At 41.2% G+C, this 26,959-nt stretch overlaps 1 protein-coding gene and 1 pseudogene across 1 annotated transcript; both read left to right on the top strand.

Annotated features, from left to right (window-relative positions):
• Nucleotides 1–11,770, top strand: part of LOC135545708 (alpha-1A adrenergic receptor-like) — a 33,669-nt pseudogene extending 21,899 nt beyond the window's left edge.
• Nucleotides 11,771–18,665: 6,895 nt separating this feature from the next.
• Nucleotides 18,666–21,726, top strand: LOC135545707 (gastrotropin-like). Its single transcript, XM_064973511.1, has 4 exons — nucleotides 18,666–19,016; nucleotides 19,319–19,479; nucleotides 19,618–19,707; nucleotides 21,320–21,726. Exons 1-4 carry the CDS (start codon nucleotides 18,950–18,952, stop codon nucleotides 21,377–21,379), a joined length of 378 nt encoding a protein of 125 aa, XP_064829583.1. The 5' UTR covers nucleotides 18,666–18,949; the 3' UTR covers nucleotides 21,380–21,726.
• The last annotated feature ends 5,233 nt before the right edge of the window (nucleotides 21,727–26,959 follow it).

Here is a 26,959-nt window from a genome sequence, read left to right as displayed (position 1 = left end):
ATTACTAGATGACACTGTTACCATTACCAGATGACAGTGTTACCATTACTAGATGACAGTGTTACCATTACTACATGACAGTGTTACCTCTACCAGGTGACAGTGTTACCATTACTAGATGACAGTGTTACCATTGCTAGATGACACTGTTACCATTACCAGATGACAGTTTTACCATTACCAGATGACAGTGTTACCATTACTAGATGACAGTGTTACCATTACTAGATGACAGTGTTACCAATACCAGATGACAGTGTTACCATTACTAGATGACAGTGCTACCATTACCAGATGACAGTGATACCATTACTAGATGACAGTGCTACCATTACCAGATGACAGTGTTACCATTGCTAGATGACACTGTTACCATTACATGATGACAGTGTTACCATTACTAGATGAGTGTTACCATTACCAGATGTCTTACCATTGCTAGATGACATTATTAACCATTACTAGATGACAGTGTTACCATTACTAGATGACAGTGTTACCTTACCAGATGACAGTGTTACCATTACTAGATGACAGTGTTACCATTACCAGATGACAGTGTTACCATTACTAGATGACAGTGTTACCATTACCAGATGACAGTGTTACCATTACTAGATGACACTGTTACCATTACAAGATGACAGTGTTACCATTACCAGATGACAGTGTTACCATTACTAGATGACAGTGTTACCATTACTAGATGACAGTGTTACCATTACCAGATGACAGTGTTACCATTACTAGATGACAGTGTTACCATTACTAGATGACAGTGTTACCATTACCAGATGACAGTGTTACCATTACTAGATGACAGTGTTACCATTACTAGATGACACTGTTACCATTACAAGATGACAGTGTTACCATTACTAGATGACAGTGTTACCATTACTAGATGACAGTGTTACCATTACTCAGATGACAGTGTTACCATTACCAGATGACAGTGTTACCATTACCAGATGACAGTGTTACCATTACTAGATGACAGTTTTACCATTACTAGATGACAGTGTTACCATTACTAGATGACAGTGTTACCAATACCAGATGACAGTGTTACCATTACTAGATGACAGTGCTACCATTACCAGATGACAGTGATACCATTACTAGATGACAGTGCTACCATTACCAGATGACAGTGTTACCATTGCTAGATGACACTGTTACCATTACCAGATGACAGTGTTACCATTACTAGATGACAGTGTTACCATTACCAGATGTCTTACCATTGCTAGATGACATTATTAACCATTACTAGATGACAGTGTTACCATTACTAGATGACAGTGTTACCTTACCAGATGACAGTGTTACCATTACTAGATGACAGTGTTACCATTACCAGATGACAGTGTTACCATTACTAGATGACACTGTTACCATTACAATATGACAGTGTTACCATTACTAGATGACACTGTTACCATTACCAGATGACACTGTTACCATTACCAGATGACAGTGTTACCATTACTAGATGACAGTGTTACCATTACTACATGACAGTGTTACCACTACCAGATGACCTTGTTACCATTACTAGATGACAGTGTTACCATTACTAGATGACAGTGTTACCATTACCAGATGACAGTGTTACCATTACTAGATGACAGTGTTACCATTACTAGATGACACTGTTACCATTACAAGATGACAGTGTTACCATTACTAGATGACAGTGTTACCATTACTAGATGACACTGTTACCATTACAAGATGACAGTGTTACCATTACTAGATGACAGTGTTACCATTACCAGATGTGTTACCATTACTAGATGACAGTTTTACCATTACCAGATGACAGTGTTACCATTACTAGATGACAGTGTTACCATTACTAGATGACAGTGTTACCATTACCAGATGACAGTGTTACCATTACTAGATGACAGTGTTACCATTACCAGATGACAGTGTTACCATTACTAGATGACAGTGTTACCATTACCAGATGACAGTGTTACCATTACTAGATGACAGTGTTACCATTACTAGATGACAGTGTTACCATTACCAGATGACAGTGTTACCATTACTAGATGACAGTGTTAACAGTGCTATCAGATTACATTCTAACCAACACCATATGGCAGTGTTATGTGAACCACTAGATGACAGTGTTACCAGTACTACCAGATGACAGTGTTACCATTACCAGATAACAGTATTACCAGTACTACCAGATGACAGGGTAACCATTACTAGATGACAGTGTTACCATTACTAGATGACAGTGTTACCATTACTAGATGACAGTGTTACCATTACCAGATGACAGTGTTACCATTACTAGATGACACTGTTACCATTACTAGATGACACTGTTACCATTACCAGATGACAGTGTTACCATTACTAGATGACAGTGTTACCATTACTACATGACAGTGTTACCACTACCAGATGACAGTGTTACCATTACTAGATGACAGTGTTACCATTACTAGATGACACTGTTACCATTACCAGATGACAGTGTTACCATTACTAGATGACAGTGTTAACAGTGCTATCAGATTACATTCTAACCAACACCATATGGCAGTGTTATGTGAACCACTAGATGACAGTGTTACCAGTACTACCAGATGACAGTGTTACCATTACCAGATAACAGTATTACCAGTACTACCAGATGACAGTATTACCAGTACTACCAGATGACAGGGTAACCATTACCAGATGACAGTATTACCAGTACTACCATATGACAGTATTACCAGTACTACCAGATGACAGTGTTACCACTACCAGATGACAGTATTACCAATACTACCAGATGTCAGGGTAACCATTACCAGATGACAGTATTACCAATACTACCAGATGACAGTGTTACCACTACCAGATGAAAGTATTACCAATACTACCAGATGACAGGGTAACCATTACCAGATGACAGTATTACCAGTACTACCAGATGACAGTGTTACCAGTAGAAGCAGTGGACAGTATTACCACTACCAGATGACAGTGTCACCAGTACTAGCAGATGACAGGGTAACCATTACCAGATGACAGTATTACCAGTACAACCAGATGACAGTGTTACCAGTAGAAGCAGTGGACAGTATTACCACTACCAGATGACAGTGTCACCAGTACTAGCAGATGACAGTGTTACCAATACTACCAGATGACAGGGTAACCATTACCAGATGACAGTATTACCAGTACTACCAGACGACAGTGTTACCCGTAGTACAAGTGGACAGTGTTACCGATACTACCAGATGACAGGGTAACCATTACCAGATGACAGTATTACCAGTACTACCAGATGTCAGTATTACCAGTACTACCAGATGACAGTGTTACCAGTAGAAGCAGTGGGCAGTGTTATCACTATCAGATGACAGTGTCATCAGTACTACCAGATGACAGTGTTACCAATACTACCAGATGACAGGGTAACCATTACCAGATGACAGTTTTACCAGTGCTACCAGACGACAGTGTTACCCGTAGTATCAGTGGACAGTGTTACCGATACTACCAGATGACAGGGTAACCATTACCAGATGACAGTATTAAAAGTACAACCAGATGAAAGTGTTACCCGTAGTACCAGTGGACAGTGTTACCAATACTACCAAATGACAGTGTGACCATTACCAGATGACAGTATTACCAGTACTACCAGATGACAGTGTAACCATTACCAGTGGACAGTGTTACCACTACCAGATGACAGGATTATAATTACCAGTTGACGTGTGAGTAGTACTACCACATGACCAGTGGTACCAGTACCAGATGACAGTGTTAGCAGTACTAACAGATGACAGTGTTACTACTACTATATGACAGGATTATAATTACCAGTTGACAGTGTGAGTAGTACTACCACATGACCAGTGGTACCAGTACTACCAGATTACAGTTGTACCACTACCACATGGCAGTTGTTACCAGTATTACCACATGATAGCTATACCACTTCCAGACAACAGTGTTGCCAGTACCAGACAACAGTGTTAACAGTACTATCAGACGACAGTGTTACCAGTACCAGACAACAGTGTTAACAGTACTATCAGACAACAGTGTTAACAGTACTATCAGACGACAGTGTCAACAGTACTATCAGACAACAGTGTTAACAGTATCAGACAGACAGTGTTAACAGTACTATCAGACAACAGTGTTAACAATCAGTGTTAACAGTACTATCAGACAACAGTGTTAACAGTACTATCAGACAGACAGTGTTAACAGTACTATCAGACAACAGTGTTAACAGTACTATGTCAACAGTACTATAACAGTATCAGTTAACAGTACTATCAGACAACAGTGTTAACAGTACTATCAGACAACAGTGTTAACAGTACTATCAGACGACAGTGTTAACAGTACTATCAGACGACAGTGTTAACAGTACTATCAGACAACAGTGTTAACAGTACTATCAGACAACAGTGTTAACAGTACTATCAGACGACAGTGTCAACAGTACTATCAGACAACAGTGTTAACAGTACTATCAGACGACAGTGTTAACAGTACTATCAGACAACAGTGTTAACAGTACTATCAGACGACAGTGTTAACAGTACTATCAGACAACAGTGTTAACAGTACTATCAGACGACAGTGTTAACAGTACTATCAGACAACAGTGTTAACAGTACTATCAGACAACAGTGTTAACAGTACTATCAGACAACAGTGTCAACAGTACTATCAGATGACAGTGTCAACAGTACTATCAGACAACAGTGTCAACAGTACTATCAGACGACAGTGTTAACAGTACTATCAGACAACAGTGTTAACAGTACTATCAGACAACAGTGTCAACAGTACTATCAGACAACAGTGTTAACAGTACTATCAGACAACAGTGTTAACAGTACTATCAGACAACAGTGTTAACAGTACGATCAGACAACAGTGTGTTAACAGTGTACTATCAGACAACAGTGTCAGACAACAGTGTCAACAGTACTATCAGACAACAGTGTTAACAGTACTATCAGACGACAGTGTTACCAGTACCAGACAACAGTGTTAACAGTACAATCAGATGACAGTGTCAACAGTACTATCAGACGACAGTGTCAACAGTACTATCAGACAACAGTGTTAACAGTACTATCAGACAACAGTGTTAACAGTACTATCAGACAACAGTGTTAACAGTACTATCAGACAACAGTGTTAACAGTACTATCAGACGACAGTGTTAACAGTACTATCAGACGACAGTGTCAACAGTACTATCAGATGACAGTGTTAACAGTACTATCAGACAACAGTGTTAACAGTACTATCAGACAACAGTGTTAACAGTACTATCAGACAACAGTGTTAACAGTACTATCAGACGACAGTGTTAACAGTACTATCAGACAACAGTGTCAACAGTACTATCAGACAACAGTGTTAACAGTACTATCAGACAACAGTGTTAACAGTACTATCAGACAACAGTGTCAACAGTACTATCAGACAACAGTGTTAACAGTACTATCAGACGACAGTGTCAACAGTACTATCAGACAACAGTGTTAACAGTACTATCAGACAACAGTGTCAACAGTACTATCAGACAACAGTGTTAACAGTACTATCAGATCGACAGTGTTAACAGTACTATCAGACAACAGTGTCAACAGTACTATCAGACAACAGTGTTAACAGTACTATCAGACAACAGTGTCAACAGTACTATCAGACGACAGTGTTAACAGTACTATCAGACAACAGTGTTAACAGTACTATCAGACAACAGTGTTAACAGTACTATCAGACAACAGTGTTAACAGTACTATCAGACAACAGTGTTAACAGTACTATCAGACAACAGTGTTAACAGTACTATCAGACAACAGTGTTAACAGTACTATCAGACGACAGTGTTAACAGTACTATCAGACGACAGTGTTAACAGTACTATCAGACGACAGTGTTAACAGTACTATCAGACAACAGTGTTAACAGTACTATCAGACGACAGTGTTAACAGTACTATCAGACGACAGTGTTAACAGTACTACCAGATGACAGTGTTAACAGTACTATCAGACGACAGTGTTAACAGTACTATCAGATGACAGTGTTAACAGTACTATCAGACGACAGTGTTAACAGTACTATCAGACAGCAGTGTTAAAAGTACTTTCAGACAACAGTGTTAACAGTACTATCAGACAACAGTGTTAACAGTACCATCAGACAACAGTGTTAACAGTGTTATCAGACAACCGTGTCAACAGTACTATCAGACGACAGTGTTAACAGTACCTTCAGACAACAGTGTTAACAGTACTATCAGACAACAGTGTTAACAGTACTATCAGACTACAGTGTTAACAGTAGGAAAAGATCACAGTGTTAACAGTACTACCAGATTACAGTTTTCTCACTACCAGATGACTGTGTTAACAGTACTACCAGGTGAAAGCGTTACCAGTACCAGATGATAGTGTTTGCAGTACTACCAGATGACAGTGTTACCATTACTACCAGATGACAGGTGTCACCAGTGCTACCAGATGACAGTATTACCAGTACTACCAGCTGACAGTGTTACCAGTACTACCAGATGACAGTGTTATCATAACTACCAGGTGACAGTGTTACCACTTTGAGATAACAGTTGTTACCAGTACTACCATATTACAGGTGTCACCATTACCAGATGACAGTATTACCTGTACTACCAGATGACAGGTGTTACCACTACCAGCTGACAGTATTACCAGTACTACCAGATGACAGTATTACCAGTACTACCAGATTACAGGTGTCACCATTACCAGATGACATTATTACCAGTACTACCAGATGACAGTATTACCAGTACTACCAGATTACAGGTGTCACCATTACCAGATGACAGTATTACCAGTACTACCAGATTACAGGTGTCACCATTACCAGATTACAGGTGTCACCATTACCAGATGACAGTATTACCAGTACTACCAGATTACAGGTGTCACCATTACCGGATGGCAGTTTTACCAGTACTACGAGATGACAGGTATTACAACTACCGGACGCACTTGCCTTTATGTTGGTGTCCTGGAAAAGATGAATCTGGAGGCGAAAGAAACACACAAATGTTTAGGCGAGGTGTAGGCTAGCAAAATAAAATACTTGAAAAAGAAAAGGAGTGCAGCACACTAGGAGCTCAGATACAATAATGTAATAACCTAACATCCAGAGTTATGACAGACAAGCTGTTTTCATCAGGGTCCTGGAAGAGAACCATATGTGGTTCTCCAGATATTATGTCCTAATGTGTCCTATAACTTTCACACACGATTGCCTGGGATTATACAGCATCCACAATTTTACCAGGAATGTGATTTTAATTTGGGCCGTTCATCTCCTCAGAGACCAAGTTCGGCTTACCCTACACCACAGACATCATTCAGACAGACGCACACACACGAGCACATACACACACACACACACACACACACACACACACACACACACACACACACACACACACACACACACACACACACACACACACACACACACACACACACACACACACACACACACACACACACACACACATACATACACACAGAAATACACAGCCCAGCTATTCCATACTTATTTTATGTGTTTCACAACTCAGTGTTTTCTTTCCTAAGGCATGAGATTTCTTTCCTATGAGATTCCCTCTCACCAGCGATGCTTGGCCGTAGCAGTGGGATTGTGAAAAAAAAAAAAAAAAACGTAACACAGATTAGCTGCTCTCATTAGTCAACAGAAGAAATGTGTTTGATGAGAATCCATGCTAATGTTGTAATCTACTGTAGTTAGGTGTTGGAACGTTTGTTATTGAGTCCAGGTTTTTGTCATTTAGTATGTAAATGCATGTGGTCTCGCTTTCGCTCATAATTTTATTGTGGTCGTAAATGCTGTGCCTTGACTTTGGCACCATGTAAAAACACATGGTAATAAATGTTGAATGCTAGACAATGAAAACAGTTATTGAATATATTGTTTCAATAAAAAAAGTAACACTATTAAAATGCCTATTTCTTTAAGTAGTATAATGTGTCCCTCAGTTTGATTTCATTGGTGTTACCACCTTGACAAATCTTGGACCTTGATTAATCAAGGACCTTGATTATTCCCTCCAGTAGCAAACAGTAGCAAACTTGAGGGAGGGGCCTATAAATCCTCTTCAGAAACGGACCCTTTTTTCAATTTTGGCCTAAAATGACATACCTGAATCTAACTGCCTGTAGCTCAGGCCCTGAAGCAAGGATATGCATTTTATTGATACCATTTGAAAGGAAACACTTTGACGTTTGTGGAAATGTGAAAGGAATGTAGGAGAATGTAACACAATATATCTGGTAAAAGAAAATACAAAGATAAAAACAACCTTTTTTTTACACCATCATCTTTGAAATCCAAGAGAAAGGCCATCATGTATTATTCCAGCCCAGCTGCAATTTAGATTTTGGCCACTATATGGCAGCAGTGAAAGTGCAAAGTTTTAGACTGAGCCAATGAACCATTGCATTTCTGTTCAAAATGTTGTTTCCAACTGCCCTAATGTGCCTATTTGGTTGATTTCAACTTTTCATGTTCAAAACTGTGCACTCTCCTCAAACAATAGCATGGTATACTTTCACTGTAATAGCTACTGTAAATTGGACAGTGCAGTTAGATTAACACAAATTTAAGCTTTCTGCCAATATCAGATATGTCTATGTCTTACGAAATTGTCTTGTTACTTACAACCTCATGCTAATAGCATTAGCCTATATTAGCTCAACGTCCCGCAGGGGACCCACCGATCCTGAAATACAAATATTACTGGTGAAACAATGTTACCATAATGGTAAAGTCATTTAAGATACCATATTCATTTATTTAGAATGGGAAGATGTACCAGGGCTCCCAAGTGGCGCAGCGGTCTAAGGCACTGCATCTCAGTGCTAGAGGCATCACTACAGACACCCTGGTTTGAATCCAGGCTGTATCACAACCAGCTGTGATTGAGAGTGCCATAGGGCGGCGCACAATTGGCTCAGCGTGGTCCTGGTTTGGCAGGTGTAGGCCTTCATTGTAAATAATATTTTTTTCTTAACTGACTTCCCTAGTTAAATAAAGGTAAAAACATTTTTATTTTATTTTTATTTTTTAATTCAAATGCAATGCACAAATGCCACTGTAATTGAAAAATGACCTTGAGATAGCAAGGCTAAGAAGTTTAAGATGCTATGTAGCCTTGAACACATACCGATTCCTACCCTCTTTTTGAAGAGGTGCATCTCATCTGGAACGTGTTTGTCTTCCCTCAGAATGTTGGGGTCATCCCAGGCCCTGTTAATGTTGTTATGTGTCAATTCCAAGTGGCTAGTTTGGTGTCCGCCAGCCAGGGCTGCCAGTCACATACCTGGGACTAATGTGGCGTCGTTGTCAGAAGAAGTAAACATTATATTTATCTAGTTTAGGATCTCTGGCCTCCTTTACTGTGTCTTCTGGCAATGTTGCAAAAGGCCGCAATGAGCTGTTTTTGTCCCCCGTTATTTATCTTTCACTGAGGCAGTTTACATGTCCAACTGATTTGGTCCATCATGAACCACATGGTTTCATTACAGCATGCTGCCATCTATTGGACAAAAATAGAAGTACACTAGTGAGCTTATCAAGCAGCCTGACGCGTGCAGCTTTATGTATTGACTTCAATGATATAAAGGCTGTTGTTATGAACAGGGAACACAGATCAATACAGATCAATATAAAGCTGTGTAACTTGTATCTGTTCTTGTTCCCCCAGGGTCTTTCAACCCAGAATTTCGTCCTCCTGAGACGCTGTTCAAGGTGTTCTTCTGGCTGGGCTACTTCAACTCCTGTCTCAACCCCATCATCTACCCCTGCTACAGCCGAGAGTTCAAACTGGCCTTCATACGCATCCTCCGGTACTTTAATACCTATCATATTACTGTACTCCTTAATTAATCTGCATCCTCCGGTTGGCCTTTCGTATTTCTTAGGCCAATGATATAAAAGGATGTTAGAGTATGTACGTTGTGTCTGTAGCTGTGGAAACAAAAGACACATTTCAATGGACAATGTTTTTAATTAAACATTTTCCCGCCCCTCCCCAACCTTAGATGCCAGTGTCACTATAGAAGTCGCCCAGGCTGGCGGGCTTCCAACTACCGTACCTCCCACTTCAACTCCTCTGGCCACTCACGGAAGAACTCTGCAGAGTCTGGCTACTCACGGAAGAACTCCGCCTGCCTCAACGGGAGCCAGCGCACCCTTCCCTCCTCAGCCAGCCCCAGCCCCAGCTACCTGCCATCCTGCTCAGAGGGGGAGACCCTCTCCACCTGCTGGGCCTCTGCCGCCTCCAGGCCCTCCTCTATGCTGCCTGGGAGTCCTGCTGACTGCCAGCTGGGGACACTGAGGGGGGTGTGGGGGGTGGAGGGACTCAGAGGGGGATGTCTCAAAGGAAGTCCAGCCAGGGGGTGTTCTCGTTCCCATGTGGGGAGCGTGAAGGGGACATACCTGAGGATAAGGTTTGACTGTCTGGGATGTCTGGGAGTCTTACAGCCATCAGTTGTTGTTAGATGGTTCCTGATGTGGATTTAAATCATGTTCAGTACCTGATTGATGAGGGGGAGTGATGTATGGTTCCATTTACTGTCAATGGTTTTGTATTGTTGGCATGGAAAATGGTTGAAGGAGTAGAGATGGCGCTACAGTGGCCTCTGCTGTATGTTAGCAGGTATTACTGAGCATCAGGGTCTGTCCAGCATCTGTTCAATGGAACAGTGTCAAATGGAGATGACTACAGATGAAGCTGTCTTGTATTTCTCAGAGAAATGATCAAGGGCAATAGTGTAGAAATGGGATAAACCACAATAACTGTACATTATGGATTTGACCATAGCATACCAATGTATGCATCTGTTTCAAGGCTGTACATACAGGGAGATTCTCGTTTGGGCCAAAGACCGTCCTCCGTCCTCTCTCCTCCGTGACCCAGAAACCAATAAGTGGTTTAATGTTGGAGCAGTGTGTTAATTCCTTAGTGGGAGAACCGAAGAGTGTCTTCCCCTCCTCAATGGCCACCTTTCATCAAGGATACTCATGTGTATCCTAACGCGGAACAGTTTTGAAATATACAACACCCCCTTTGAATCAGCTTTTAGGTCAGAGGAGAAAAAAATGAACACATTTAAAAATAATATGCTACTTATTGTTTTATCTATAAATGTATTGAACAACTAATTTAATTTGTTTTGAGCACTTTACACGTGTTTGGGGGATCCACCTGTGTAAATGCAATTTTCCTAGTGATGCGCAAGTGGAGAGGGACCGTCTCATTTCAAGCAACTGTATCTTCATCCACGTTCACTCTCCACGCTGACTCTCCTTGATTAACTTTGACCTTTTACAAAAGGAGGCGAGAGTGGAAGGAGGAGAGAGGACGCCGGAGGTGAGCAAATCTAAGTTATAAAAGGCCACAGTATTGGCACTAGGACTGGGAGAGACTATGCTACCTTGGGACTACCTGTAGAACTCCACCCTAATCTGTCATTCCTTCTCTTTCAGCTGGTCTGATCTGTAAATGTTTCTGGTCTCCTGGGGCTGTGGTCATTCTCTTTCAGCTGGTATGATCTGTGAATGTTTCTGTTGTGTGGTCAGTCGGAGAATGGTGCTATATGTAAAGAGCAGATGATCACATTTCTGTTAATGTCACTCATTGTCTTTATGGTGTGTTTGCTTAAATAAAGTATAACCAAGTTTATCCGGTGTAGTAATCATATGGGGAAACATCTAGTGGGTAAATAAAGTCTAACCTGGTTTATCCGGTGTAGTAATCTATGGGGGTTTATAACCGTTTATCCGGTGTAGTAATCATATGGGGAAACATCTAGTGGGTAAATAAAGTCTAACCTGGTTTATCCGGTGTAGTAATCATATTGACAAACATCTAGTGGGTAAATAAAGTAACCTGGTTTAAGTAAATATTGACAAACATCTAACCTGGTTTATCCGGTGTAGTAATCATATGGGGAAACATCTAGTGGATAAATAAAGTCTAACCTGGTTTATCCAGTGTAGTAATCATAGGGGGAAACATCTAGTGGGTAAATAAAGTCTAACCTGGTTTATCTGGTGTAGTAATCATATTGACAAACATCTAGTGGGTAAATAAAGTCTAACCTGGTTTATCCGGTGTAGTAATCATATTGACAAACATCTAGTGGGTAAATAAAGTCTAACCTGGTTTATCCGGTGTAGTAATCATATGGGGAAACATCTAGTGGGTAAATAAAGTCTAACCTGGTTTATCCGGTGTAGTAATCATATGGGGAAACATCTAGTGGGAAACATCTAGTGGGTAAATAAAGTCTAACCTGGTTTATCCGGTGTAGTAATCATATGGGGAAACATCTAGTGGGTAAATAAAGTCTAACCTGGTTTATCCGGTGTAGTAATCACATGGGGAAACATCTAGTGGGTAAATAAAGTCTAACCTGGTTTATCTGGTGTAGTAATCATATGGGGAAACATCTAGTGGGTAAATAAAGTCTAACCTGGTTTATCTGGTGTAGTAATCATATGGGGAAACATCTAGTGGGTAAATAAAGTCTAACCTGGTTTATCCGGTGTAGTAATCATATGGGGTAAATAAAAACATCTAGTGGATAAATAAAGTCTAACCTGGTTTATCCGGTGTAGTAATCATATGGGGAAACATCTAGTGGGTAAATAAAGTCTAACCTGGTTTATCCGGTGTAGTAATCATATGGGGAAACATCTAGTGGGTAAATAAAGTCTAACCTGGTTTATCCGGTGTAGTAATCATATGGGGAAACATCTAGTGGGTAAATAAAGTCTAACCTGGTTTATCCGGTGTAGTAATCATATGGGGAAACATCTAGTGGGTATGAAAAGGTGTGTAGATAACATTGAGGTGTGTTTTGATTTGAGAGAAGAAAAAAAACACTGCTGTGGTTACACTCGCTACCCCATCGATGACCAATCTGATACACTCTGTAAATAAATAGATTTCAAAATATTCCTCAAACTGTTATTCATATGTCGAAGATAAAATATTGTATTTTGCCTACATAAATTAAGGATTCGCAAAGGAGTGGTGTGATGGTACAAACAGACTGGTATCCAGGCACATTTTCAATACTGTCATGATCCCTTTTTTTACAGACATAATAGGCAATGATGAATTCTGCTTTAAGCAGTGATCAAACAGTCCTAAGTGACAGGGGTTGGGAGCAAACAGTGAGACAGTGACAGGAATACATTCAGAGAGAGAGAGAGAGAGAGAGAGAGAGAGAGAGAGAGAGAGAGAGAGAGAGAGAGTTTGAGTTTTAAAAACTCTTTATTGGGTCTGGGGGCCCACCGCACAATAAATACTCATACAAAACCACAGTTACACATCAATTAAAAACACAACTCCAATTCCTCCTCCACAGTAACTAAACACAACAGCCTCTGAATACCCCATATACTCAAAAACAGATCGATATTATTGACAAGTTTATAATAGGCAAACTCAACCCTTAGTCTTGCTGCCAACATTCCCTCCAGCATTCCCACCACATCCACAGACCCCTGTCCCCGAATACTGTTCTTTCGGGTCTTCCATATCGCTAATTTTGCTGCCCCTAACACAAAATTAAGCAACACAACTACACCCTTTTGACTGAACCTGTACTTTGGCCCAAATATATACAGTTGGGAAGAGAAAACCCCTCCCAACGTTGAGAACCAATCAGTGATCAGTTCAATCATCCCAACCAACCTGGGACACAGTAAAAACAGATGTGCCAGAGATTCAGACTCAGCACAGAATGGACACCCCTCCCCAACAGTAGGATCCAGGTGTACCAGATGCATGTTGGTGGCTATAACTCCATGTATTATCCTCCATTGGAGGTCAGCTGTCCTCTTATCAATAGGCAGTTTGTATAATGATCGCCAACAGCCTTTTGGAGAGGCACCTGGACCAAGCACATCCGCCCACCTCATCCATTTGAACCCTTCTAGGGAAGAGGCATGGGACACTTCTCCACGTGTTCTGTACATGGCCTTCTTTCCCACCTCCTTGACCTCGGGGTATGGAAGGAAAGCAGCATCCCCACGTCCTCTTCAAATGCCCCCATCGCACCACTAACAATCAGTGCAGGGAACATAATCCAGACCCTCCTTCCACCGATCAGAATTGGAAGTGTCAGTCACATACTGCAGATGAAGCTCTGGCAAGGATTCACAGACCTCAGCGACAACCTTCCTCAGTAGGCGAGATGATCGGATCCCTGCTCTTTCTCCCAGCTCCTCCAACGATCTGCTCCTGCTCCGCATCAGATGGCCCAGCTTATTACACCCCACGCCTAACAGGCATGAACGTAGGCTAGCTGAACCCAGAACACGGGACTGGATGGCAGTGTTACGAAAAAGAGGCTCTTCAAAAAGCCACATCCCTGGTGGAGTGCAGGCCTTACGGGACTTGACAAAGACTCTCCAAGCCTGCATAACAGACTCATAAAATGGAGTCAGGCCAGTCAAATCACCCTCCTCCAGCTTTAAGAGGATAAGATGCCTGTCTAAGCCCAAACAACCCGCTCTCCTCATCAATGTGTAGGCTGTTTCAACCCAGCTAGAACAGTCTCTGTACAACAATCTCTGGGCTGCTTGGAGCCGGAAAGCCGTGATCCTAGAGGAAATGTCCACCAGGCCTTGCCCACCCTCATGCAGTGGCAGGTACAGGGCTGCAGCTTTGATCCAGTGTTGTCCAGACCAGAAGAAATTGACAAGGGTCCTCTGAAGCTCTTGTATCAGATCCTTTGGTGGCTGTAAAAAGTGTTAACTCTAACGATAACTCTAAAGTCTGACATTACCTGTTTCAACGCCGGGTGTTTGCAACCCAACGGGACAACCTTAATTGAACTGGCGAACTTCCCAAAGCGCAATAACTCGCGCTCCAATAGCTCATTTGGAATAAACGGTGGTACATTTGAAATTGTTACCCATGTTGACGGAGAAAAAAGCAGAGTAACTTGAATAAACATTCCTTTAAGAAGTACGCCATGCTCAACCATACGATCAACCAGACACTCTTCTTTAAGAAATACCACCACAGCTTTATTCATCTGGGATGCATAAGCAATATTCTCATAGCCTACCTTCTCTCCTACGGCGACCAGAAATTCCTCCACCGTGACAACAGCTTCAGTAACACACCGAAAGCCGTGCCGAAGTGACAGGGACGGCATCCCCAATCGGGCTGCCATCCCCGCCAAAATCATGGTAATTTCGATACAAAAAACAAAATACTTAATTCTACCACAACAAAAATAATAACCTTAATCATGCACAGAAGAAAACCAAATAAATGCCACCAAGAAATAGCAAACAACACACGCACTCCTTCACTCCTTCACATGCAGAGAGAGAGAGAGAGAGAGAGAGAGAGAGAGGCTAAGATAGAGAGAGAGAGAGGGTGAGAGAGAGAGAGAGAGAGAAAGAGAGAGAAAGAGAGCGAGAGAAAGAGAGAGAGAGGGTGAGAGAGAAAGAGAGAGAGAGGGTGAGAGAGAGAAAAAGAGAGAGAGGGTGAGAGCGAGAGAGAGAGAGAGAGAGCGAGAGAAAGAGAGAGAGAGGGTGAGAGATAGAAAACGAGAGAGAGGGTGAGAGAGAGAGAGAGAGAGAGAGAGAGAGAGAGAAGAGAGAGAGAGAGAGAGAGGGTGAGAGAGAGAGAGAGAGGGTGAGAGAGAAAAAGAGAGAGAGGGTGAGAGAGAAAAAAGAGAGAGAGAGGGTGAGAGAGAGAGAGAGAGAGAGAGAGGGTGAGAGAGAGAGAGAGAGAGAGAGAGAGAGGAGAGAGAGAGAGAGAGAGAGAGAGAGAGAGAGAGAGAGAGAGAGAGAGAGAGAGAGAGAGAGAGAGAGAGAGAGAGAGAGAGAGAGAGAGAGAGAGAGAGAGAGAGAGAGAGAGAGAGAGAGAGAGAGAGAGATGTTATTGCCACTAGACAGGTGATGGTTAACCAGCCCCTATACTCGAAGCATCCCGTATGACTGTACCATTGTATAATCTTCAACAATTCTCATTTAGCCAACACTATAAACTGTATGACTTCTTACTATCTTCTCTCTGCTCCCTTCCACCCCGTGTTTAACTGCCAGTGGAGAGAATGGAACAGTGGAATCAGCAAGAGGATCTGTCTAACCCATCTCTACCCACAACAACTGGGTGCTGCCTTAAAGAATAAACTTTGCTATAAAACCTGACCCAATCCTTTTGTTCATTTTTACCTTGTATGTCGAGTCAAATATTAACAATATGCTTGTAAACCAGTGATGAAAATTACATTGAATATCAATCTCACTATAAGCCCAACACACCAGATATAACTGATCACAATATCAAGAAGATTAGATGAATCAGGTACAAATCCTGGTCAATGCTGGTATAATGTACAATAGGTTCAATGACTGTAGGCCAGTTGTGTTCATTAAGTATGTACTGTATGTAACACATATTTTTGGAACATTTTGCAAGTAAGCCAACAGTAGTGAAGAGGGCACGACAAAACCTATTCCCTCTCAGGAGACTGAAAGTATTTGGCTGGGTCCTCAGATCCTCGTTAAGACACAGCAGTGCTTGTAGACCTGATCACCGACGACAACGAGACAGCCTATAGGGAGGAGGTCAGAGACCTGGTTGTGTGGTGCCAGGATAACAACCTCTCCCTCAACGTGATCAAGACAAAGGAGATGGTTGTGGACTACAGGAAAAGGAGGACCGATCTCGCCCGCATTCTCATCGACAGGGCTGTAGTGGAGCAGGTTGAGAGCTTCAAGTTCCTTATTCACATCACCAACAAACTATCATGGTCCAAAAACATCAAGACAGTTGTGAAGAGGGCACGACAAAGCCTATTCCCCCTCAGGAGACTGAAAAGGTTTGGCGTGGGTCCTCAGATCCTCAAAAGGTTTCACAGCTGCACCAGGATGCATGCATCCTGACTGGTTGCATCACTGCCTGGTATGGCAACTGCTCAGCCTCTGACCGCAATGCACTACAGAGGGTAGTGAATACGGCCCAGTACATCACCAGGGCCAAGCTTCCTGCCATTCAGGACCTCTATACCAGGCGGTGTCAGAGGAAGGCCTTAAAAATTGTCAAAGACTGCAGCCACCCTAGACATAGACTGTTCTCTCTGCTACCACACAGCAAGCGGTACCGGAGTGCCAAGTCTAGGTCCAAGAGGCTTCTAAACAGCTTCAACCCCCAAGCCAGAAGACTCATGAACATCCAATCAAATGGCTACTCAGACTATTTGCATTGCCCCTCACCACCACCCCTTCTACACTACTGCTACATGTACATATGACCTCAATGACCTCGACACTGGTGCCACCGCACATTGACTCTGTACCGGTACCCCAAATATAGCCCTCCTTTTGTTATTTACTGCTGCTCTTTAATCATTTGTTATTCTTATCTGTTACTTGTTTTTGGTATGTTCTTAAAACTGCATTGTTGGTTAAGGGCGTGAAAGTAAGCATTTCACTGTAAGGGGAAATTGTGTTCTGTTGTGTTCGGCGCATGTGATAAATACATTTGATTTGATAGTTCATGCTTTAGTATCTCCATCAATGTCATTTTGGAGGAAAAGTAGGCCACCATTTTTGTCAGGACTTCCTGGGATTTTGAGGTTGAGAACTCTGGGCTATGCAAAATGCCTAACAATCCAGATGTTGCAGGAATTAATTCAATTTCTTGATCACTTGTTCCTGGACACTTGGTGAGATATCAACATCAATATTGGGAGAACAGCATTATTTAAGTATCTTGAGAGATTGACAAAATTGCATCTGCCATCAGTGTGGATATTCAATGTCTTCATCATTTAGAATTGTAATATTTATAAGGATCCAGCCAGCCAGATAAATATGTCCGGTCTAGGTCTGGCCGGACTTAGCTATCTGGCTGGCTGGCCAGGCAGACAGGCCGGCCTGAAAGCTAAGCCCGGACAGAACTATGTCCAGCCGGCTGGCCATCCAGATAGCTAGGTCCAGCCGGCTGGCCATCCAGATAGCTAGGTCCAGCCGGCTGGCCATCCAGATAGCTAGGTCCAGCCGGCTGGCCATCCAGATAGCTAGGTCCAGCCGGCTGGCCATCCAGATAGCTAGGTCCAGCCGGCTGGCCATCCAGATGGCTAGGTCCAGCCGGCTGGCCATCCAGATAGCTAGGTCCAGCCGGCTGGCCATCCAGATGGCTAGGTCCAGCCGGCTGGCCATCCAGATAGCTAGGTCCAGCCGGCTTGCCATCCAGATAGCTAGGTCCAGCCGGACAGATAGCTTCATTAAACTTTTGACATTGTCATAAAACGTTTGTTTTTATATTGGTTTCTAAGATTATCTTTATTATCAATACTGACTCGGGAGCCTACCACTAAAAAGGAGGGACCAGATTCATATAATTAAATACATGGCTATGAGAGAGACTATCTATCCACCATAGGGGTGTTACGTCAGCAATACTATTGCAATGTGCAGTGCATCTTATTAGAAACATCTGTCTGTCATACTGCACAAACTTGTTCTGTATGACTCAATCACATCCGATATGACATTTCTTAAAGCAACAGCAACCCAATAGTGAATAGCATAGGTGAAATCCACTTTTCTGAACACTTGAGTACCTGACTGTTTCTGCGTGCAGCAACATTATTTCGTTGCATTGGCAATAGAACGACAAGTTGCCTTGACTGGCATGTGCTCTACAAACTTCCTATTGGTGTCTTTGTGTTGCTGTCAGTGAGGCCTGTGTGGAGGGAGGGAATGAGGCAGTTTTGTCAGTGAGTCACTGAACATTACATGATAAAAAGAAGAAATCTTTCAAAAGAAGGAGAATACCACACCTCTAGAGTTCTCTGCTGTCTCTGGGCAGTTCTTCACCACCATGGCATTCTCTGGGACGTATGAGCTTGAAAGTCAAGAGAATTACGATGAGTTTCTGGAGGCAATTGGTAAGTCAAACTCGAAAAGATTTATTTATGTGTTGAACGTGTTTGAGTCAAACTAAAAGGTTTTAATTAGATGTGTATGTCATTAACCTCAATCTTTCCCCCATTAATCTTTCCCACCGTGCACTACCGTATCTCTACCCCTAACCACAACCCTAATTCTAATCCTAACAATGACCCCACATTTAACACTAGCCGCAACTATCAGTCTAATTCTAACCATAACCCATATCTTACCCCTACCCTTACCCTAACCCCAACCTTAACATATAACCCTTACTGTACCCTCTGTACTTTTCCCTCAGGGTTTGCCAATGCCAAGACTGACTTCAAAGTGATAACAGAAGTGCTTCAGGAGGGGGACGATTTTACCTGGTCACAGATTATTCCCAACTGGACCTTGACTAACAAGTTCACCATCGGAAAGCAGTGTGAGCTAGAGAGCATGCTACGCTCCAAGTTCGTGGTGAGTGAATACATGAATGAATAAATGAATGAGTGTGCTCTTTAAACTCGTGGAATAGTATTCAAAGAGATACAGCGTATGTACTGTACTTTCCATCTGAATGTGAGTCACGTGGTGAACTCTTTTTGTCCCTCTTAGACCACCGTCACCATGGAAGGAGGCAAGATAATTATTCCGTTCCCCCAGTATCATTTCACTGCTGAGATCAGTGGGGACAAGCTGATCATGGTAGGAGAAAGAGACTGAGGCAGAGAGAAAGAAAGAGGAGAGTGATTGAGTTAGTGCGTGATTAAAGTTAAGAGACTTGTTAGTGCGTGATTAAAGTTAAGAGACTTGTTAGTGCGTGATTAAAGTTAAGAGACTTGTTAGTGCGTGATTAAAGTTAAGAGACTTGTTAGTGCGTGATTAAAGTTAAGAGACTTGTTAGTGCGTGATTAAAGTTAAGAGACTTGTTAGTGAGTGATTAAAGTAAGGAGACTTGTTAGTGAGTGATTAAAGTAAGGAGACTTGTTAGTGAGTGATTAAAGTGAGGAGACTCGTTAGTGAGTGATTAAAGTTAAGAGACTTGTTAGTGAGTGATTAAAGTTAAGAGACGTGTTAGTGAGTGATTAAAGTTAAGAGACTTGTTAGTGAGTGATTAAAGTTAAGAGACTTGTTAGTGAGTGATTAAAGTTAAGAGACTTGTTAGTGAGTGATTAAAGTTAAGAGACGTGTTAGTGAGTGATTAGGAGACTTGTTGAGTGACTTGTTAGTGCGTGATTAAAGTTAAGAGACTTGTTAGTGAGTGATTAAAGTAAGGAGACTTGTTAGTGAGTGAGTAAAGTGAGGAGACTCGTTAGTGAGTGATTAAAGTAAGGAGACTTGTTAGTGAGTGATTAAAGTGAGGAGACTCGTTAGTGAGTGATTAAAGTTAAGAGACTTGTTAGTGAGTGATTAAAGTTAAGAGACTTGTTAGTGAGTGATTAAAGTTGAGACTTGTTAGTGAGTGATTAAAGTTAAGAGACTTGTTAGTGAGTGATTAAAGTTAAGAGACTTGTTAGTGAGTGATTAAAGTTAAGAGACTTGTTAGTGAGTGATTAAAGTAAGGAGACTTGTTAGTGAGTGATTAAAGTTAAGAGACTTGTTAGTGAGTGATTAAAGGAGACTTGTTAGTGAGTGATTAAATTAAGTGAGTGATTTAAGAGACTTGTTAGTGAGTGATTAAAGTTAAGAGACGTGTTACTTGTTAGTGAGTGATTAAAGTTAGACGTGTTAGTGAGTGATTAAAGTAAAGAGACTTGTGAGTGATTAAAGTTGAGACTTGTTAGTGAGTGATTAAAGAGTTGAGGAGACGTGTTAGTGAGTGATTAAAGTTAAGAGACGTGTTAGTGAGTGATTAAAGTAAGGAGACTTGTTAGTGAGTGATTAAAAGTGAGGAGACTTGTTAGTGAGTGATTAAAGTTAAGAGACTTGTTAGTGAGTGATTAAAGTTAAGAGACGTGTTAGTGAGTGATTAAAGTTGAGACTTGTTAGTGAGTGATTAAAGTTAAGAGACGTGTTAGTGAGTGATTAAAGTTGAGACGTGTTAGTGAGTGATTAAAGTTAAGAGACGTGTTAGTGAGTGATTAAAGTAAGGAGACTTGTTAGTGAGTGATTAAAGTAAGGAGACTTGTTAGTGAGTGATTAAAGTTAAGAGACGTGTTAGTGAGTGATTAAAGTTAAGAGACGTGTTAGTGAGTGATTAAAGTAAGGAGACTTGTTAATACTTATGTGACATACTGTACAACAGAATGGATACTTTAATTCCAATACTCTGATAAACCCTCTCTCTGTGTTCTTGTCTCCTTTCTCTGTTATACAGCTCTGTACAACCGCCGGGGAGAAGGGTGTGACCCTGAAGAGAATCAACAAGAGGATCTGATATCAAAAATGTAACGTGTTGAGGCAGAGCTCTTCTGTGTGTGCTGTTACTGGAAACATTGTCCCCACTACCTCGTAAACTACCCGTATGTTACTGTTTCACCTCCACAAACATCTGGATGACTCATACCAGCTGGATCACCCTTCCAGTACATTTCCAGCAACGGTCCCCTGTCCATCTTTAATATAAAAAGAGATATACCAAACAGTCTATGCAACTTCCTGATATTCAATGTTTGAAGTGTGTCAATGGAATCCATGAATTACCTTCATGTGAATAAACTAATGTCTTATTTCTTTGTACCAGCTGATCATGTAAAATAAAAGTAAAATGAACACGCAAGAGAACACCAGACTCATTGCCAAGGCAGCTTTCTTTGTTATAGAATCATCCTGAGCTTCACAGTTGCAGTCTGCCTCCCCCTACTGCTTATTAGGAAACAGTGCAGATGTGTTTCTAGCTCAATAAGGCTTAGTGAAGAGACAGGCAGCTTTGGGTCCTCTTGGCGTTTCTCTTCAATGTATGTGGAGCTGTTCACTCCACGGGCGTGGAGATCTGGGGGGCCAGACAGAAGGCCGATCTACGCCATCTCATTACATTTGGGGAATCATAACATAACTAACCTCACTGCCTTCCCCAACCATGTTCTTGGATAACCCATGTAAACGATAGAGGTTATATCATCATATAGGTCTATTTTCTATATCTGGTTTAGATTTTGTTGAAGGATTTTTATCAATAATGACTAAATAATGTATACATTCAACGTGGAATTATAACTAACGTTAATTAACAGAACTCTATGCTGTCTGAAGAATAAAATGTTTATACATAGACCAAGAGGAAGTGTTAACAGACAACTTTGACCACAGTGAAACTAACAACAGGAGAAATGTCTGGTCCCCATCTAGGGAGGGGGAAATATGTTATGCAATATATTGCGTAACATGTGGAAACAAGATAAACAATATGTGTGTGTTGGAATTGCATTGTAAAGTAGCTAAGTCATTGTCCAAGAGGAAGAAAGACAATGTCCAAGAAGAGGAGGGACATATTAAAAGCTATGACACTGTATGTGATATATAAGCCAATGTACATGTGATTATGGCAGAGCTCTCGGAAATAAACACTACTGATTACTTTTAAGGCTGGTCTCTGTCCATTTTATGCAAATAAGGATCTTACAAATTCTTAGAAACGGACAGAGTGTTTTACTTGAATTGATTAATGAACATATAGGAATCAAAATTCCTCTAACAATCTGGTCCTTCGAGCCGGATCTAAATATCTGTTCCTGTCATCTGAAGGTAACAAGCCGAGAACCGTGCACGGGCGGGACGTGGTCCCATAAAACAAAGTCCTGTCCCCTGACATTGGGGCTCTTTAACAGGCCGGTATACACCCAGGTGAGCAGAAATGGTGACTAGATCCAAAACCAACATTGCTTTTCCCAGTCGGCGACAAGGTCAGTAGTCTCTATTTTCGAATTTGGGGGGGAATGATTTAAGTTATCTTTGGTTTGATGTTCTAAAGGTTTTAGAATTTATCAACAATAGGAGCGTTACTATTCCAAACAGATTCTATGGGTTTTGTATGACCAATATACATGGATGTATCGATAAATGGATGTTAGGTCCGAAATGACCTGAGGTAAGGCGCTGCCACAAGTAAAATAAAGCTTAATAGATCTTGGCGCCTTGAAGGTCAACGGGGTTATTAGGCGGGGATATTAAATAGGTGCTGTGAGGAGTAGGCGGAGTAATTGACCGTCTATGTTAATTCAATAGTCAGGACTGAAGTAATATCGAAACGGTGGAGAGGGAAACCTAATATAGAGGAGCGAGATGCAAGATATTGGTGTACTTTAAAAGTACTATGACACAACATGAAATAGGAGGTTAACTAGGGATTTACAACCCCTGCGTGATAGCTTAGAGTTGTATACGGGTGAGACCTAATGTCCGATCGATAGTCAACTCTATAGACAAAGTTTCTGGTACCTAATCTAGAGGAGTGGGATAAAAGCCAAATCTATAGACATCAGGTTACCAAAAGGAGAAACATATAGAAATCCATACACGTAGAAGTAGTGGAGTTTTCCCCCAAAATATACATAGATGGTGAACATTAAAGAGACACACACACACGTAGTCAGACAGAAGAGCAACTATACTACTAGATAACGGTAAACCGCACACACATAGGTAGTGATAAATACCATAGCTACTAGGAACGGCAAGAATTTACCAAACATGGGTAGTAAATCCTCAAAGGAGGTCCCGGAATTAACGGGAGATGAGCGATATATGGAGCAGAGAGATAAACGGAACATTGATTTCGGTCCAAAATGGAGAAAGAAGTATGAATTTGATGGGCGTTTGGATGTTGAAAGCTGGAATTGCTAATAAAACAGATACATAAGGAATGTGGTAAGGATGTTAGGAAGCAGAATAAACAGGGGTTGAACACAGCCAGAGTCTGGCTTTCGGAAGCCAGGAAAAGAGCAGAGTGAGAAAAGAAGAAGGAAGATGTAAGTAGCAAGCAGGAGGACGAAAGGATAGGGCTAGCTGCCCTAGGGAAAGTCAGGAAAGATTTAACTAAACTAAGACGCAGAGTAAACAAGCGACAGGAAGAAAGGAGAAGAGGTCAGTGAATATCCCCTAATTGCCTTACAGAACCCACGGGCTGGGGAAGGAGGACAGGATTTAGAAACCTTCTTGAGAAAGTGGATAGAGGTAGAGAAAGGGGAAAAGTGGAGAAAAGTGGATAGAGACCGTCAAAAGAGAAGTGAACATACAGTACATGCTTCAACTGGAACAAACCAGGTCATTTTGCTAGAGATTGTGAGGCACCGTGTAAACACTGCACTAAAGTAGGCCATTACCACCGAGACTGTAAAAAGAGAGAACAGGTTGAGTCAGAGCATCTGACAGTAACTATCGGGGAAATTGTAAACGAACGTAAAGGAGGCCTTAAGGGGAAGGGACCTAAGAGAGAAGGGAGAAAATGGACAGGATCAGACGATAGAAAATGTTTCAATTGCAATGAGACAGGACATTTTGCCCGGGAGTGTATTGGTCCCTGTAAACATTGCAATAGGAAGGGACATAATCACCGAGATTGTGAACAGGATAGAACCCGAGGGCAGAAAGTGCTACAACGGTGATAAAACACATTGCAGAGGATTGTAAGGTCCCACCAAGGAACAGTAGACAGAGACAGAAAAGGGAATGTAAGAAAAAGAGAGAGAGAGAGAGAAGTAGTAGCAGGAAGGCAAGAGTAAAGAGAGAGATATAGTAGTAGCAGGAAGGCAAGAGTAAAGAGAGAGATATAGTAGTAGCAGGAGGAAGGCAAGAGTAAAGAGAGAGATATAGGAGTAGCAGGAAGGCAAGAGTAAAGAGAGAGATATAGTAGTAGCAGGAAGGCAAGTGTAAAGAGAGAGATATAGTAGTAGCAGGAAGGCAAGAGTAAAGAGAGAGATATAGTAGTAGCAGGAAGGCAAGAGTAAAGAGAGAGATATAGTAGTAGCAGGAAGGCAAGTGTAAAGAGAGAGAGATATAGTAGTAGCAGCAGGAAGGCAAGAGTAAAGAGAGAGATATAGCAGTAGCAGGAAGGCAAGAGTAAAGAGAGAGATATAATAATAGTAGGAAGCCAAGAGTAAAGAGAGAGATATAGTAGTAGCAGGAAGGCAAGAGTAAAGAGAGAGATATAGTAGTAGCAGGAAGGCAAGAGTAAAGAGAGAGATATAATAATAGTAGGAAGCCAAGAGTAAAAGAGAGATATAGTAGTAGCAGGAAGGCAAGAGTAAAGAGAGAGATATAGTAGTAGCAGGAAGGCAAGAGTAAAGAGAGAGATATAGTAGTAGTAGCAGGAAGGCAAGAGTAAAGAGAGAGACATAGTAGTAGCAGCAGGAAGGCAAGAGTAAAGAGAGAGATATAGTAGTAGCAGGAAGGCAAGAGTAAAGAGAGAGATATAGTAGTAGCAGGAAGGCAAGAGTAAAGAGAGAGATATAGTAGTAGCAGGAAGGCAAGTGTAAAGAGAGAGATATAGTAGTAGCAGGAAGGCAAGAGTAAAGAGAGAGATATAGTAGTAGCAGGAAGGCAAGTGTAAAGAGAGAGATATAGTAGCAGCAGGAAGGCAAGTGTAAAGAGAGAAACAGAGACAACGAGAGCGAGAGCAGGGAGTGAGTGAGTTACATGGAATTTTTGAAGTTTTATTTTCTGAAGTTACGTGAATTCTTTTGATAAAGGAATGTTGTTTAATGCAGTAAGAAACACTTATTTGAAGGGGTGGTATGACTTATGACCTCTATCATAACTTTCCTTTTTGGTCTGATCAGCTTCATTGGAAAGCCATTGGGATGGAGAATCTAAGGTCATTTGTATTACTGATATTGAGGTAATTTAATACAACAAGGTTGTGAAATTGATACTATAGTGTCATTATATTTTATTTGATGAATGTGGTGAGAAAATTAGCTAGGATAAGTTTTAATTATGGTCGACTCATGTTAAGTATTGAGGACATTTTTTAAGGCAGGGCAGGGATAGAAAAATTGTGATTTTATAAGCATTACAATTAATTATGTAAAGAAAAATGTTGCAGTTCTTATGGATGGTAAATTATTGTAGATAATGGATCCCACACTACGCCAAATATATTAAATTATTGATGAGACTGATTTAAGATTAACCCATGTTATTGTTAGATTCAAATACAGTAGACTCCCGAAGGAGAGATTTCATTGGTACAGAAAACATATGCTATTTTTAGCAGTCGTTTTGGCTTTGTTTATTTATTAGAAGTTTTTTTAATTTAAGTAGTAGAAAGTTGACAGGGATATATGGCATCTGGGGTGATCCAGGATCTTTGAGAATATCGAAATAATTAATTTTAACTATGTAATAATCCTAGAGATTACTACTATAGACATGTTGATTTTTCCAAGGTCCACGAACGGAAACAGGGAGACAGTAAGTAAATATTTGGAAACAGAAACCCTATCTGCTATTGACAGTAATGGGAAAGAAAATTAAATGTGATCTTCTATGTGTAAGCTAAATTTTGATATATGTGATGATATGATGTTGTCAAATCCCTCACAGGAGGGCTTTAGAGCAAATATTCTTGCTCTGTTCCTCTTCTTAGCAGACCAAGGTCACAATGTTAATAAGAGGAAGTTACAGCTCTGGCAAGAACAAGTTATCTATTTAGGACACACTATAACTCAGGAAGGGAGAACTCTTAATTTAACCAGAAAGACAGCTATCTTAGAAGCACCCCAAACACTGAACTAAAAAACAGATGATGAGTTTCTAGGGAATGATTAACTATTGTAGGGCATGGGTCCCACACTTTGCATTGCATATAGGGATACTTAGTGATTTGATTTATGGTAAGGCTATGACAGCTAAAGACAAGATTGTATGGACAAGAGAGGCAGAGAAACCGTTTGTGGCTATTAAACAGCTATTGATATCTGACAATGTTCTGGCGTTTCCTAGGTATGACCGTGAATTCACACAGACTGTGGATTGCAGGGAGGGGTTCATGACATCAGTGTTGACTCAGAGACACGGA

Source organism: Oncorhynchus masou, chromosome 9 (genome assembly GCF_036934945.1).
Source record: "Oncorhynchus masou masou isolate Uvic2021 chromosome 9, UVic_Omas_1.1, whole genome shotgun sequence".
Taxonomy (NCBI): domain Eukaryota; kingdom Metazoa; phylum Chordata; class Actinopteri; order Salmoniformes; family Salmonidae; genus Oncorhynchus; species Oncorhynchus masou.
This window is presented reverse-complemented; position numbering and strand designations above follow the sequence as displayed.

Bases quoted from the DNA above. Each gene is read 5' to 3' on its own strand.
- LOC135545707 (XM_064973511.1), top strand. From the start codon at position 18,950: ATGGCATTCTCTGGGACGTATGAGCTTGAAAGTCAAGAGAATTACGAT. The intron at 19,480-19,617 runs GTGAGTGAATAC...TGTCCCTCTTAG, and splicing joins TGCTACGCTCCAAGTTCGTG to ACCACCGTCACCATGGAAGG. The intron at 19,708-21,319 runs GTAGGAGAAAGA...TCTGTTATACAG, and splicing joins GTGGGGACAAGCTGATCATG to CTCTGTACAACCGCCGGGGA.